Source organism: Rhea americana, unplaced genomic scaffold (genome assembly GCF_003343005.1).
Source record: "Rhea americana isolate MKP2758 unplaced genomic scaffold, rheAme1 scaffold_6, whole genome shotgun sequence".
NCBI classification, from domain to species: Eukaryota; Metazoa; Chordata; class Aves; order Rheiformes; family Rheidae; genus Rhea; species Rhea americana.
The window spans coordinates 6,323,333-6,340,770 of NW_028186756.1; the positions used below are offsets into that span (position 1 = coordinate 6,323,333).

The 17,438-nt window shown below is 35.0% G+C and overlaps 1 protein-coding gene across 3 annotated transcripts in view; it reads right to left on the reverse strand.

Moving 5' to 3' along the window:
* Nucleotides 1–209: 209 nt before the first annotated feature.
* FMR1 (fragile X messenger ribonucleoprotein 1) overlaps nucleotides 210–17,438 on the reverse strand; it is a 31,229-nt gene continuing 14,000 nt past the window's right edge. The window contains exons 8-15 of one of the 3 annotated variants that reach the window (XM_085319585.1): nucleotides 14,508–14,678; nucleotides 14,340–14,418; nucleotides 12,843–12,952; nucleotides 10,537–10,623; nucleotides 7,246–7,441; nucleotides 5,700–5,879; nucleotides 4,125–4,207; nucleotides 210–2,115 (exon numbers count right to left, since the gene is read on the reverse strand). In XM_085319585.1, coding sequence (XP_085175711.1) covers nucleotides 2,005–2,115; nucleotides 4,125–4,207; nucleotides 5,700–5,879; nucleotides 7,246–7,441; nucleotides 10,537–10,623; nucleotides 12,843–12,952; nucleotides 14,340–14,418; nucleotides 14,508–14,678 — 1,017 coding nt within the window. In that variant the 3' untranslated portion in view covers nucleotides 210–2,004. Of the gene's footprint in view, nucleotides 2,167–4,124; nucleotides 4,208–5,699; nucleotides 5,880–7,245; nucleotides 7,442–10,536; nucleotides 10,624–12,842; nucleotides 12,953–14,339; nucleotides 14,419–14,507; nucleotides 14,679–17,438 lie in introns of all 3 variants that reach the window. The other 2 variants (XM_085319583.1, XM_085319586.1) reach the window with 2 other exon arrangements.

The window sequence follows — 17,438 nt, forward strand, 5'->3', positions numbered from 1 at the left end:
ACAGCTCAACGAGTATTGTACCATTTCATCACAGAATTTCACTTTGTGTGCACTATGTATCATAATTTTGAAAACTGGCAATATTTTAGAAGTTTTCTAAAACATTAAAATAAACAAAGGCAACAGTTAAAAGTCTCAGAGAAATACTTTTTCTACTTGTTTTAAGTCGAGTTTAAAGCAATCATTTATAAGGATTGCATCAACATCAGTTAGCAGAGGAAGATCAAACTTTATTGAAACTGCTTGCATACAAAATATATTGCACTATAACCAAACAAATGTCAACATAAAATCCAATCTGTTGTAGCTAATATGTACAGAGAATATTGCCCAAGAGCAGTTACATTACAAGGTCAGTCTACCTTGGTTAATTATCTACAGTATTTTAAACCAAACAGCTTACAGATGATGTGTGCAAGGTACCAATTTCTGTTTTCAAATACTATACATTCCCAAAATAAATAACTAGAAATCAACATTAATGTTTGGCAATACTTTTTAAGACATTGTTATATTTGTTAAATCATGTGCAGTTTGTTGCCATTTTTAATATGCTCACCTGTATGCAAGGAAAAAAACAAAATGAAAAGCAAAGAAAACAAAACTCACAAAATACATCAGAGGCAAGGTCAAGTTTGTACAGTTCTGTACATAATCAGTGGCTCCCTTCTGGAGTAATTTGAATAAAATGGATTAAAATGAAGGTCCTTATACAGTTTTGCCCAGTAAATTTAATTCATGATCAGAAATAAAAGAAAGCACAACTCCTCCCACCTGTTCCCACCCTTCCCTTGTGTATGATCATACTTTGTATCAAATTCTGCAACAGCTTCCAATTGGCTGGTAATTCAGACCTTGTACCTCAAAATATTAAGAATTTGTTCTGCATTTAATATATCCAGCTGCTATACCTGAACTTCCAGGGCATTACACATGGTGATTTTTCTCTTATCTCCCCTGAGATAATCACCAAATTAAAATAAGCAATTCAAAAAAATTTTAGGAGGATGAAAAGCGCTTTAAACTGGTCATCTGGCCAAACAGCAGGCACACGCTACTAGCTTGTGAACAAGTTACATTTGTTCCCTCAGTAACAATGAGTTTTTAGTTTTCCCACAATGGAAAGGGTTTTGTTTTTGTTTTTTTTTCTTTTTTTTTTAAAAAAAACCCTCTGTACTGCCTACAAAGAAAAAATTACACCCCCTCTCAATAACACTATTTTTCCAAATCTTCAGTGCAAAATAAATTTCCTATTCTTATAACTGCCTAACCCAATGTTTATGTAAGGAAAAAATTATGGAAAGCATGCACTTGTCTATAAAGTACTAATGTCTGACAAGGATTGCTACATATATTTTACATTTAGTGTTACCGACTCATCTTCCCTGATTTCTGCATCCAAATATAATATTCCTACCTGCCAAGATATAAAAAAGGCACAGATCATACAACTTTTTTGCTAATGAAAATGACAATTGTTACATCACACATATTTCAGGGTCCACTAAAATACTGAAAAAGGTGGACCAGAATGTGAACTGACACAGGACATAAAACGACATAGAATTTCATGAAGAACTTTTAAGGTAGATTGAAAACAGAAGCCAATTTGATTACTGCAAACACTATTTATTCTGAAAATTGAAATTGAGCAGTGATTTTGACCCGAGGCGTTAAAATGGTACAACTGAACAGAAAGTTTACCAATGCACAGCTCAGTATTTTTAAAACAAACAAAAAAGAATCTGTCATTGTTTGAAGTGCAATATGTACTGGAAAGCGATTTTCGGAAATTCAGATATTTTTATGCAAATATTTGAATAACTTCTTATTCTGAAAACAACTGCTTACTGTTGATGTTAAAAAAGGCTAACAGAGAACATATGTTCATTTCATGCCCTGCGCCGTCTTGCCTACTATTTGTCTTTGGCCTAACAAGTTTCTCTAATGTGGAATAGGAATTACTGAAACAGTATAGGAAATATGACTTTAGAATTATGCAGTTTAGGGTACTCCATTCACCAATGGCTGTTGACCATCTGCGCTGTCCGCTTTCTCTTTCTTCTGATTACGTTCTTTACCCGTGCGCAGCCGACTACCTTCATTGGAGGTATTCTGTAATGTTTTAGTGTGGACACTCCTTTCATTATTGCAGTCAATTCTGATCTGGAACAAGTCAGAGTTATATACAGCATTCTCCCCCTTAAATCTACCCCTTCAGCATTCCCTACATTAGCAGCTTGGGAGGAGCACTATTTATTAAGTGGTCAGTAGACACAATTAAATAGCCCCACATCCTATGGTTTTGTTAAATAGAGCTAATAAAAATGGAAAAGTGTGCAAATTTGTTTGAAAATGCCACATACTTGTAACCTTAAAAAAAAAAAAATCCAGTCTAGCCTTGGAAAGATAAAATAAATTTTACAAGTTTCTGAGAAGCAAAAAATAGTATGTGCAAGAAGAATTTACGGTATACAAAACTCTGAAACATCATTTGACTTTTAAAAATTCACATTTCTACCTGTTATATAGAAATGTTTTTGGACAAAAATTAACATAGGAAAGCAGTAATGAAATTACACTAACATTCAAAAATCCACTCAGCCCACCTTTACCAAGATTTCATTTAATCCATCAAAAAAAAAAAAAAAAAAAAAGACATCTGGTTTTCCTAAAGGCTCATGAAGAATTTCACAAAAGGATTTTAGAAGAAATATTTTTCTGTACATAGGTTAAACGTTTAACCCAATTTCTGGCTCATTCCTTGAAACATTACTTTTTTTTTTAAATAATCTGATCAGCCAGGATTCAAGCATATGCAAGATCTTATTTTAATTAAAAAGTCATCTCATCATCCAAGTCTCATAGTAGTAGAAAGAATCATGACATTGATAAATGTTTTCTTCCTTAAGAACACACTTCTCCATTACTTACTTCACCAGCTTTTATATGTAATCAAGAATTCACTTGTAGGCTTGTGCAGCCATAAAAAAATTTTTGCACATAAATTGTCTGTAGTTGCAAAGTACATTCAAGTATTTCACCTCCAACTTCAGCAATTACACTTGGGAAACCGAGCATCTAGTAATTTCTCCAGATTTTCCTCCCTCCCCAAAATAGGCTTTCTGAAACCAAATCAAGAGACATCCTCAATCTCCCAGCAGAGTCATAACTCCTGGTAAAACTATGCACAAGAAAGTAGCTGCAGCTGCTCATTATTTCTTTCTCCCAACATAACTCATCCTTCATGGTAAAAGGCTGTCTACATTATCTTTTGAAGCAAGAACAGTTTCTATTTGGGAAACTTAATATACACATGAAAATTACCAGCGTGAATAGCTTCACTCAATACAACATACTGTTAAAAAAAATTGTACAAGTACTTTTATAAGGGACTAAAATATTTTAATATATAATTTGAAGTATTTCTTCATGGGATTTTTTAATATATTTTGTAATTTGCCACTACTTGACTAATTCAGCATAGCTTTAAATTGCAAGTGTTTCATTTTTATACTGAAGGACAGCTTAAAATTCTACCTCTTACTCTTTAAGATTCTGGCTACAGTACACCCCATTTTTTCAGTCATATATTCTTTCCTCTATTATAGCACTTGCATTGTAAAAAAAAAAGACAAGGACAATGCAACAACAAGAAAAAGCTGAGAACAAAAAAGAACCAATAAAAGAATGAAATGAACCTATCTTAGTAAAAATCTTAGGACTCATAATCAGTGTTCTAATTATTGGGAGAGCCAAATCACATTTAAGCTATAAATGACTGCTACACTTGCCATCAGTCTGAGCTATGTTGAAAAGATAGGTTTGTCCTCTTAATTTCATAAATCAAATTTGGTGCAACTCTCAGCTTTCAGAAACTGACAGCAAAACAAAGATCTGTAGCTTCCGTACTAGGAAGTCATATCTTTACAAAACCTGATATATCAAGATTCCTGCATATACACCACAAAATGGTACGGAATTCTGCAATTCTTGTAAATGCGGTTATAGAATAGAGAAACACAAAGCTACTACATTACTTGAAGTTTTGAAGAGTCTGATGTTAATGCCTGATACTTCTGCAACTTTAAATAGTGGAGGGTTCTAAGAAGAGGAAGAAYTACCTGAAGAGATCCATCTGCTGTTCTCCCTTTTGTGTCTCTTGAGTTACGTTGACGGTTATCTGTTCGTGATTGTTCATCATTTCCTGTAAGAAGAGTTTATCAACTAAGTTATTTAACAAGGACATGTAATTTTCCTTTACCTAAAATTTATTATGCATAACTTCAAAACTTTCATGTTAAAGAGTATTAAAAAAATATTCTTAACATAACAGCAGTTCCGTATTTATGGGAAAATATTTAAAATAATAAACATAATGAAGTAATACATTACGTAAGGACATATTTAACCAGGTTCTCTTATTCTACTCCCCCTTGATTCTTTATATTGAATATACAAAATACCACTCCATATAACTCAACTTTATATAATCCTACTGCATGAAAACAAAATAAAAGATGGGAATATGGACAGTTGAATGAGTAGGAAAAAAATTCTAAAAGACTGTTCTATGTCCACTGGTGAGAGTTTGATTTCTTCAGCTTCACGTGTGACAGCATACTCTACAAGCTTGAATCAGAGATTCATGTCAGTAGAGTAACTAATATGAAATGTAATCCTTATTAATTTTGATAGGAAATCTGAAGACCTTTAGAATATATGAAAAGATGCTGTGATGGAATGCATCCTGCAAGTTGCATGTTAGCAAGTCTGCAGCTAACACCAAATTGGCTGACAAAGCGCAAGTCAGAGCTGTCTGAGGCCACTGGCTAGACAGCAGCTCCACAGAAAAGGCTGTGGGGGTGCTGGCTGACAGACTGACCATAAGACGCCAGCATGCTTTTGCAGCAATGGAAGTTAACTGAATAACTGGTTGCATTAGTAAGTGTGTAGCCAGTACATCCTAACAATGGATTATTCCCCTCTACTCAACACATATTTGAAATAAAACGCTCGTTTTAAAATAAAATTTCAGTTTGAGAGATCGAAGTGGAGAGAATCCAAATGGCTGCCAAAAGGCCAGGAGGCTGGTACACATGATACGGAATAAGATGATTTTATTTAGCCAGAATAAGACCCAACTGTAGTCTTCAATTATCTAAAGAGGTGTTATAGAGAAGATGGAGTCAAACTCTTCCCAGAGGTGCACAGCAGAAGAGAGACAATGGTCACCAGTTGCAGCAAGAAAAACTCCAACCAGATGCAACACAGAATAAGCTTCATAAGAATCAACTGAACATTGTAACAGGTTGCCCAAAGAGACTGTGCAACCTCCCTCCTTACAGGGACTCAAAACTTTAACTGAACAAGATCCTGAACATCCAAATCAACTTCAGGCTTAGTCTTGCTCTGAGCAGCAAGCAGGACTAAATGATCCCATTTCCAACTTGTGTTTTTCCAAGCTTTTAATAACTAAGGATTAAAGAAGTGCTAGAATTTTGGTGTCTGTCTTAACAATTCTTCTTAAAAAGTATGTCTAATTTAATTAGTAAAAATACATTTAATATAGATACAGTTAACTTTTTTTCTGCCATGGGGTGGGGAGAGGTATTTCTTAATATAGCCAACAGAAAAGTATTTTCCATTAAGGACTCCAACACTGACCTCTTCTTTCTCAAGAATGAACGTGCACTTACCTTTGAATCCTCCACGACCCCTCCCTCCTTGCCCTCTTGCACCACCTCCACGTCTTCGTCCATCTCCTCTACGAAGGTAGTTGTCTCGCTCTTCTTCAGCTGGGGCTAATGACCAATCGCTAAGTTCATCTCTGTGATCAGATTCTGTTTCAGAAGCATTTGATGCTTCAGAATTAGTTCCTATTAAGGATAAAAAAATCCAAACATGCCACTATATCTCAACATGAAAGTACTACAGTAAAACAAACACTATTAAAAACTTTCCCTTTTTAAACAAGAAAATTAAGGACTTTTGCCTCCCAACCTCTAACACATTGGAAGGACTAAAACGTATTTAATGGTTGTCTTTATCTTTGGAAGAAGAAATACATATTAAAATTAAAATTCAGAACAGTGTTTAAGGTTAAACAATCAGATGTACCATATTTTTATAGCATGTTTTACTTGGTGTTATCAACCTACAAATATATTATCTAATCTACTATGCAAAGGTACCAAAATCTGAATAGACTAGATTTTTTTTTTGCCATTTCTAAAACTGGAAGTTCTGAATTGAACCTGTCTTATCTCCCTTCACCACCACTACTCAGCTGTCTATTAAAACAAACAAAAACAGAAGTGCACTATCATGAAACAGCCTTTAACACACACTAAAGAGAAAACAAAGGTTTTCCTAATTTAAATACTGCAAGTGAAACAAAAGGAAAAATAATTGACTATATAACATCTTTTCCAGTTAATGTATCACATTCTTTGAGAAGCACAGATTCTTCTTTTCCCGGTCTTTCTTTTGCTGCCACCCTATTAACAACCAGGTGAGCTCATATTTTCTAATAACAGCAGTAAAAGGGCTTTAGTGGAAAAACATTTACTTTATATTATGCTGAATGTAGGCTAAGCGTGTCTTAATGAGTTCATATTCCAGGCCTTCAGTCATGGCAAGCACCAGCTGAACTACATTCTGAGTACTGAAGTGAAAAAATTGCTCTAGAAGAGCACGATTCTGAAAATTTTTCATTAATGAATGATAAAGGGTTTAAAAGAGGAACACACTATATTTCAGTGATTGTGCTCCTCCAGTGAAAACAAAGTTCACCTCACTATAAGGAAATGTTTTTCTGCAGATTGAGTTACACACAATCCCTTCTATTTCCAAACACTCACATTAAAATATCCTCTTACAGGTTCAAATGAAAACTGAGGTCTTATTATAATGGGAAATATTAAAATATAGATAAAAATAGGTAAAATCCTTGCCTTGAAAAGTTTTTAAGTTAAAAGACAAGCATGCTGTAAGAGAAACTGTATGAAAAAATTACATAAAGGCACTATATTTTACCTCAGGATAATTTCTACAGCATAAAGTTCTAAATAATCTTCAAATATTAATATCTGACACTAATTGAATTTCTGTAAAAAGCTCTGTTCCTAAATCTCTACAATATTCAAATGTAAACTATTAATAGAAGGGGATTTAAGAAATCAAGACCACAGCGGTATACAATAAATAAGTCTTAAAGTTTTAAGTATAGTTTTAGTTACCTACCTGAAGCATAGCCTGGACCACGTCTGCTATGCCCTCTATTTCTATAAGGTCGACTACCTCGTCCAAGTCCTGGCCCATCATCAGTCATGTATCCTTTTTCTTTATCTGTACGATTTGGCGGTGGCCTGGAAGTGGCTCCAATCTGTCGAAGCTGCTCATCAATTTGCAGCCTTTCCAAACGCAGCTGGTCCACTTCCTACAAAATTGCAAGCACAGCAACTCACATGTAACCACCATTCCTTTCAGATGCAGGAACATACTAGATGAGTAACAAAAGTGATCCTAAGTACTGATGTTGATAATCTATTTAATACTGAAATAGTAATTCATTTTGAGACTAATTTATTTACCAAAAAAATCTCCCAACATTTAAATCTGCTCACTATTCATGCATTTCTCTCTGTTGCAAAGTTAGTAAGTTTAGATTTATTTAAAATAGATGTATAAGAAAGCATTTAGATCAACTGTTTTCAGGAGACAGATAGCTATACATTGGTATTAAATGGATTTCCCTTATGAAAACAAAAGTCTTATGATTAAGGAAGTTAGAATATTCTTTAAACAGTGAAACTTGCATGCCTTTATTTTTCAACTCAGTAATATCATCTATTTATAGCACCCCAACAATGGCATATTTTAAACATTTCAGGTTAAATTCCAACATGAGCTTCTTACATCGTTGCATGTAACAAAGAAGAAAGTTATTAAAAACCTCTCCCATTCATCATAACCTTTCAAAGATGACTGACAGCATCCTCACAATGACTTTGGTCACCTTCACTTGGGGATGCAGCCCATGTACCTCATGAACTTGTTTATTCCATCCAGTTTATTCAAGTGTTCCCTAACTTGATCCTCTCCTCCACAGAGCATGCATCTTCATGGCTCCAGACCTTCAGGCTGGTCTCAGGGATGTGGTATTCCCACAGGCAAATCTTACCAGTAAAAAGCAAGGCAAGGAACATATTCAGTAGTTTGGCTTCTCCTTGTTCTTTGTGACCAGGTCCCCTGCCCCCACACTGCAGTGGGCCTTCATTTTCCCTCATCTTCCTTTTGCTGCTGATAGGCCTGGAGCCCTTCTTGTTGTCCTTCATCTCTGGGCAGATTCAACTCCAGACAGGCTTTGGCTTTCTTAATTCTAGCTCTGAACTTTCAGAGAGTGCCATTACTATATTCCTCCTGTGTCACTTGTCCTTGCTTCAACTTTTTGTACACTTCCTTTTTTTGAGTTTTGTCAGAAGCTCCTTGTTCATCCATACAGGCGTTCTGCCACTTTTGCTTGACTAAGCGCACATCATGATGGACCATCCTTGACCTTGGAGGAGATAATCCTTGGAAGTGGGGGAGGGAAAGACCCCAAACCCAACAAAATAACAGGACCATATGCCATGAAATTCTTTCCAAGCAGATCTGTGAATGGGCCAAAGCCTGCTTTCCTGAAGCCCAGATTCATGATTCCCCCTTAAACAACTTCCTCCCTCCCTCCTCTCAGGATCCTGAACTTCAGCATGCTGTGGTCACTTCAGCCAAGTCTACTTTCTTTTATTTTAAATGGAGAAATTAATTTCATACAGTAGATTTGATGTTGTATTGTGTCTCTTTTACGAAGTTTCCCTTAACTTTTGGCCAGAGGCACAGAAATGCTAAAAAAGCTTAAGAGAAACAAGTCAGTTTTACTTCTTGCCAGTGAACTGGAGAATATGATTCTGAAAGCAAACCAAAAGGCAACATGCCACTAAAATGGCAACATGCCACTAAAATGATGTGCATGGAGGGGAAAGGAAGGGAGTGTTTTTAATGGAATAGGAAGATCAGAACCTCCAGGAGAAGATCCTATGCTTAGCTAATTTACAGACAGATAACATTATTGTTTGCTCTTCTGTTCAAAAAGGTTAGGACAGTACTAGGAGAAAGTCACCCTAATTGACTATGAATAGAAGCACCTAAAAGAACCCCCAAATCTCAAAGAGCACAATCACATCTTGGGCTGGTAAGCATTTTCTCTCACTTGTCACTGGCCCTTTAGGGATCAAAGGAGGCACAGGAAGTTCCGCCTGAACATGAGGGGAAATTTCTTCACTGTGAGAGTGAGGGAGCACTGGAACAGGTTGCCCAGAGAGGCTGTGGAGTCTCCTTCTCTAGAGATCTTCAAGGCCTGCCTGGATGCAAGCCTGTCTGCCATGCTCTAGGTGACCCTGCTGAGCAGGAGGTTGGACTAGATGATCTCCAGAGGTCCCTTCCAACCTTACCGATTCTACGATTCTAAAGTAGAAGTACCTTCTGAAATAGAAGTCAGTTTGCTAGAAAGTATCTTTTTTTTTTTTTTTTTTTTTTTTAAAGTGGATGTACTATACAATTTAATCCTCCTCTGCCTCAACTACCTGAAGGCTGCAGTGCTGCTACCTATGCTCCGAACCACTGATAAATCCAAGTGCTCCACAAGCAAGTTAGGAAAGTACTGTTACTAAGGGAACAGAAGTGACTTCCTTCCAACTCCCTTGATACTTGTGCTGAGAAGTTTTTTTAGTACGTACAGAAATGTTAACATTCTAGAAGCTAAAGATCCAACAATGGCTACTGCACAGGCTGGACACCTACTGGAGTTACAAATGGTCTGGAGATTTTAAAGGCACAGCTACCTTCCTGCAAAAGTAAACTAAAACTTAAACACGAACTGGATACAGTCCCTACTGTTAAGCTCCAGTCCTGCCACCCAGTGGCTAAACATATGGCCAGAAAAAGTAAAGGGGCACAGCCAAGCAAAGGAGCGATAAGCAATACTTTCAGCTAGTCTTGGCCCCCTATGCAAAAGAAAACAAGCATTGTAGACTACCGGAGAAATTACGAAGTCAGAAGCAAATGCAATATATAAAGCTGAACCGCCTACAAAGCCTCTTCAACTATGAAATGCTAACTAGCTGCAGAAAAAAGTTCAAGGTTTACAAACCATATGGCCACTGTATACAAGAAATCTGCATACAATGCTTTTTTTTCAATCACACCAGAGACTATTTCTTAAAAATAAAATTACCAGCATTTTTTTTTAATTTCTCTACTTTTGTTATTCCTTTATATTGTGCATTCTGAACATGTGTTTTTCATCCCATGCTACAAATAATTGATTCTTTTAAAAAATACGGAAATTATAAGTAGTCTTTATAGACAGTAAACCTGATATAGCATCAATTTATCAATTGCCTTTCGGCTCAAACAGATTTTGATCATCGTATTGTTATCACGTTAAGTACTGTTAGAAAGACTTCAGTGGTAAAGTGGCATCGTTTTACCCACCTTTAAATAATTAAGGTGATAATCCAGAAGAACAGTTGCATTAGTGATGCTGTCCTTGGTTCCAACAAACACAAATGGTACCATTCCCTAAAACACAATGATATATTTTGAAAATCTCATGGTTATTAAACATCAGATCCTGAAGAACAAAATATATTACTACAATCTTAAAAAAAATTACCACACAGATAAGCATTAATTCAAAAGTCACTGATATAACAATATATTTACATTCTGACACTTACTGGATCATCTAGACTAATTTCCCTTCATGGAAAGGGCTAATTTAGTTTACTAAAAGAACAAAAAGCCTCGTTTACTATATTAAGTCACAATAGAGTAGGTTTAACAGGTTTTATATTTGGGCAGGAAATAACGCACAAGGTTTATATTTATGTTGTACGTATCACAACAGCAAAATTATTTTCCTAACAGCAACACCAAAAAAAAAAAAATCAGTTCAAAATACTTCAGATTTCCTCCTTTCCTTCAAAATTAACATCACTGATGAACACACAATGTATGTTCACTCGCACTAGACACTTTTAAGCTATGGCTCAGTAAAGCAGCCTTTGAGTTTATTAAAAAGTAAACCAAATTAGTATCCAGATACAAAGCAATACTTGATCCTTTTTATCTGATACCCAATTCATAAGAGGCAAATAAACAAACAAAAAAGATTCATGAAGGTAAACTTAGTGCTTCACTGAACTGTAGAAGCCAACCTGAAAGTCTAAAAGTGCTCAGTTACTGAAGTCTATGTCAGTGCAAATATACAATCTGGCTATCCCTATTGAGCTAATTTAAAGTTCATTTTGGTCTCTCATCATGACCTCTAAGTGCACCTTCAACTTGCACTGTACATATATACCCTTTTCCAACATCCAAATAAGCCATCTGAAAATGTGAAATAATTAGAGGCACAGACATCTTAAAAAACATAATAAAAAGAAAACAAAACAAAAAACATGCACAGTACGCTAAGGTTCCCTAAAAGTGTGGAAGAGGCAACAGGTCTTTAATTTGTCTTTGCTTTTTGTTTTTGTCTTTTACACAAAAATTACTTTTGTGAGATCTTTTATATCTGAGTTACACAAGAAGACAAAAAAAGTACACGTTTCTTCTTATCCTAGGAAAGATCAGCATTAACACTACCTACAACATACATCAGAAATCCTTCAGCCATAGGCATGGTTGACCAAAATATTTAATTATCTGTGTTATTTTAAATTCCGTACACATTTAATATAACTTAATGGCAACTGAACTTCTATCGAACTGATCTTAACTAACATAGTATCAACATCACAAGACAACTGACTGAAAATGGCATTTTAGGCAAAGGTAAATGCTACTTGCACTGTTCAGCAGCAGATTCTACTACATAAGCCAAGTTCATTAGACAAAGAGTCCCAACTCAAACCCTAAAGCACGTTTACATGCTCTCTCTATATATACACACACAGCAGCAGATTCTACTACATAAGCCAAGTTCACTAGACAAAGAATCCCAACTCAAACCCTAAAGCGTGTTTACATGCTCTCTCTCTCTATATATATATATACACACACACTATACATGTTTCACACTTGAAACCGCAAAGAATCTTTTCTCATGAAGATGCTGAAATTTTTGTGCTTCTAGCTTTCTTAGCAAATATGTAACCTCTCCCTGTAAGACAGGCCCACAAAAAAAGCAAATAAATCTCAAATTACACAGGTTAAGAATTCACTGAAACCTTCTACAAAGTCAGCAGGCCAAAAAGAACATATCATTTTGTGTATCGTACTTCGGCAAACTTGACACTTAACGTCACATCCGTTTACGGTAGTTTTCTCTTTTAAGTCTCAATTTATAGCCTAATGTGAATTCAAATAACGTTTAAAAAGAGAGGATTATATAAGGAGGCACAGGCTTTTCATCACAATAACAAAAATAAGTAGTAGAAATCAAAAAACATCAAATTGAAAGCAAGTCCATGAGTAAAAACCGTAAATTCTGCATATAAGGAGGTACAATTTAACCAGTGTCTAGAAACAATATTAACACTCCTAACAGGTATAAAATGAAATCTTTGAGAAGGTGTATCACAAGAAAGCTTCACATAACCTTTCTGAAAACAATGACAAGCCAAGTCCATATACAATGCCCATTAGCATTAATAGGAAAATATTTTATTAGAAAAGCATATGTTAAACTGCATCTTACCACTAGCAAGGTAAGACAAACAGAGTTTATTTTACTAGTGGGTAAAAATATAGCCACTAATTAGCATATGCAAAAGTCACATTAACTGAAAACTTACCTCTTCTTGTGGAATATTTTTATCATTTTCAGCCTCAATTCTCACTCTTACAACACCTGACTTGTCCACTATTTCCTGAATCAGTTTTCCATTTTTTCCTATTACTTTTCCTACATAAAGAACATACAAATATTCCATTATTAGGGCTTTCCCCCAAATCAGAAAGCGCTGCTTTACTATAATGCAAAAAGATGGCAAAAGAACTTGCCAAAAATGACTTAATAGTTCATTACAAAGATTTAGGCAGTAAGCCACGGACTAAATGTCCAAATAAAACTGGGACATTAACAACACTCCAAAGCAACCACTGCAGCATATAAGAAGAGAGGTTCTTTATTATCCTAAAGCAAAACAAAATCATTAATTTGTTTCTAAAAATGTTAGTTAATGAGGTTTTCTGATACTACAGACAATATTATTCAAGCAAGAGTGGTAAAATTCTCAGAAATTAAGCTTTTTTTAGAGATATTTGAAAAATTTAGAATTCATTAGAAATTTGAAAATAAATATTAGAGAAATTAAACCCTTAAACACAATAAACATCGTTCCTACTGTTCAAAGCTAAATAAAACTTCATTTTTGTGTTTCAAGGCTGTCAGTATGAATTTTTAATTCCTACACGTTTGCAGAAAACATAACAACATGTGGCCAATATGTTGTTCTTTGACCACAAAGGCTGCTCTGAGAGTGAAAAAATTCTTTTGAGTATATGGCATTTTATTTCATCACACATCATGGCTAAATACAACAGAAACTTACTAATACATGTGCCTGCTCTACACCTACTGTTTTTAATTAACTATAGAGATGAGGGGTCACATTTGTAACTAAGTAATAGTCCCAGAGCTGCAAAAAATTGACATTGTTTCAACACCAGTTTTCATACATTTTGTATGTGTGCGTGCTATGAATATGAACATGACTTAAGCTCATCAGTGGAACTCTATTAAATTTTTTTGTGCATATTTTCTTAATCATTGGATGTCTTAACCTGTGATTCAGTTCATTCCATAATGTTGCCCCTAAACAAACAGTATTTCAAATATTCAAAGACAATCAAAAAGACAAATACTAGCTCAGGAAATGAAGACTCAAAAAATTGTGAGACAGCAGACTCATCCATTGCATAGCTGAACACTTCTTAGAGATCTTTAGAAGAAGTCGCTTAGCTCTTTGGCTTAAGCCAGAGGCTATGCTACCTTGCTTTTAAATATAAAATTTACTGCTTCTGGTCTAAGGCATCTCCAAGTTGCAAATCAGGAGACAATCTACCGTGGTCCCTGTGTTACAGGTAACTGCATCTACAAAAAGCTGCAAAGAGCCAGAAAAAAAACCCCATCCAAATACTTCACATCACCCACAAACCATTCAGAGAGGTAGTTCTAATTTTTATACTGTTCTCCCCTCCTAAAAAAAAAGAACAGTTCCCAGAGGATATTTTTCCTTAGTTTTTCAATTATTTCCAAAATTTATCAATTATATCCAAAACTGACATACCTACTAAATTTCTTGGGACTTGTATGACATCTTCAGCAAATTCAAGGTAACTTCTTGCCTTTTTCACTGCATCTTGATCCTAAAATAGATCAGTATAGCAGAGAAATCCACTCAGTTTTACTACTTTATTAAAAAAAAAAAAAAAGAGTTGTTAAGAAGGGAACTTACTTCACCATAAATATGGAATGTGCAGGTATCTTCATCAAGATCAATAGCAGTTACTCCAGGGACTTTTCTGGCTTGCTGAATGTTAGCACCGTGAGTGCCAATGGCCAAACCCATTAGGTCTTCACGTACAACAAACTGTTCATGAAATCGTGATGCAAGTTGTCTAGAACTCTGAAGAAAAAAGAGATAATGTTAGCTTGCTTTGATTTTTAGTACATTCGGGACAGAGGGATTAACATTAGAGTTGATTCTTTAATCAGGTAATTGGTTTTCATTTTAAACAATCCTTTTAATGCATTTATTTTTAATTCAAAAACACTCACAAGAGTATTCTTTACAAAGAAGTCCCAATATACTACATTTTCAAATATTAATTTCTACTTGTCTTGACACCTCTATATTTTGAATTACAGAGCATCTACAGCTATTGAAACCATTACTAAGTAAGACAACGTTCATATAAGATAAAATTAGAAAGCTAAACATTTATTACTAAAGCAAACACTGACCTCTGGGAAAAAAAAAAATACATCCAATACTTCAACAGCTGGGAGAAATAGCACTAATTCAGTCACTAGTCACAAAGCTTACAAAGAAAATAGAGATACTATATGGACACCTAGTGTACTTTAAAAAAAATGAAAAATCAATTTCTATTCAAGACAATACAAAAATGAAAGGATAACTGCAGTGTTGCTTGATTTCAGAAGCATCTTAGGAATTTTCATACAGGAATCACACACTTCTACCGATATAGAAGGGTCAAACGAGACTCTCAAACAGTCATAGGCTGTTAAGACAGCCTAGTCTAGTAATAATGACTAGAGACTATACAATTAAGTAGACTTTGAGTAATCTGTGTGAGGCCCAGGTACCCTCCAATTAAATACTGGTTTTGCAACTGTGATCACCTTTGAATAAAGCTGTTAAAATCTAAACAACAATACAAAATATCTTACAGGATTGTAATGACGATCTACAGAAAGCCTTCCAGATCTGGCAGAGAATTTCTGAAATAACTTCAGGGAAAAAAAACAAACAAAAAACCCCAAAACAAACACACTCCTACGAGTAACCTGGATAAAATTTACACAAAAACCCCACAAGATAACAAACAGGAAAAAAAGATGAATCCAATCACCATTGTAAACAACTTTCTAAAGCAGTCCTCAGTTTCCAAGTTCACCTTCCAACTGTGTTAGCAAGCTCTGATTTACTGCACATGTATGTACACATGTGCCTATCTGTAAAATACAATTTCAACATTTTCTTAATTCTATAAACCTTCCACTATAAGGCAAGCATGCAGAAGACAGCTGGGAACAGAAGGAGGTTTTTGAGAAATATCTTACAAAACATTCTGGAGTTAGATAGTACAGAAAATACTTAAATAGGCAAGCGATCTAGATTTTGGCATCATCCATACAACCCAGCATCAATATGAACAGCCTCTGTCAATTCCATGTAACTCAGATTATTAGCATAAACAGACCTTATGTGTGCAAGGGAAAACACCTGGAAAATGTTGAGCTGAGTGCAGCTCAGAACAGGTCAAGCAAAGTGGAAACTGTTACAGAAAAGTGGCGCTTTGTCTTTTTGAAAATTTTTTGTTTTCAAAGACAAACATTATGACTGATAACTTTCTCCTACACAGCTTTATCACACTTTCAAAAGCCAAACAGATGCAGTTTTCTCATAGGAATTATTGTACTGTATAAGACAGTAAAAAATCACTAAGTTTGGTTACTGTGAGAACTAAAGAAACATATGGAGAGAAATAAATATAATATATAAAAAGAAATATATATTGTTTATGGCAATGAAGTTGTCATACATTTAAAGGAAGTCACAATACTTAGATCTACGAAGAAGAGCAAATACGAAATGTGCAAGAAATGTCGTAATTTACCATAGAAAGTAAGAATATGTGCACGATTCACAAATGTCTGAGCAAAACAGACTACATGAAAGGAACAATAACTTAATGCACTCATGGAAGACAGACTCTTGCCATTCTTAGAGAATTTCCAACAGAATGTTTTACAAGAGGGAGGAAAAAACCAACCAAACAAGTGATAAAGTTGTGCATTGTCTTGCCAGAGTCAAGCTATATAACGCCACATTTTTTCACATTGCAATCAAAGTTGTAAAGACAAAACTATTGCAAAGACATATATCAACCTGCTTTAAATTAGCTAGTTTGGGCACTAATAAGAGTCCAACCTGAACAATATGGAACTCTACAGAAGTTGAAAAAAACATCAAGAAAGTGGCTCACCCTAAGCTCTACTCTCTCCCAGTTAAACCATTTTCTGACCCAGTCAACTTAAAACAGTTGATAAATGACCTGCATAACATCTGCCACGCAGAGAACTGGCTACAGCAGATAGAGGTAAGCATCCAAAGGCATTATGAAATACTTCATATATTCAGAGCTCTATCAAACATTTCATTAACTAAATCACAGACAACTCAAATCAAACATTACTGTGAATGCTTACAAATCTACATTCCAACAGATAACCCAGATGCTGATAGGCTAGCTGACATCTGTCACAGGCCACCAAATCAGTATCGAAAACAGGATGACCAAGCAAAACCAATTGTTACAAGTATCTACAATATGTAGAAAAGATGAAGCTGCATCATCATAGGTTACCTTGGCTATGAAAATCAGACTACAGTTATATTATCCATACTAAGATACTACTAGAACTTCTGTAAATTGTGTATTTCAAGATGTATTGTATCCAGACATAGGTATTTCCATCTATTTTCTTCTGATAAAGGAGAAATAACTATAACAATACAATGTATTAATATCTAGGTAGAAGTCATGATTGAACTACATTAAGACAGAATTAAAAACAAACTAGAATGCAAAACAAGAATTTGTAAATTAGGGCACTTCAGAATGTCAAACAACTAAGC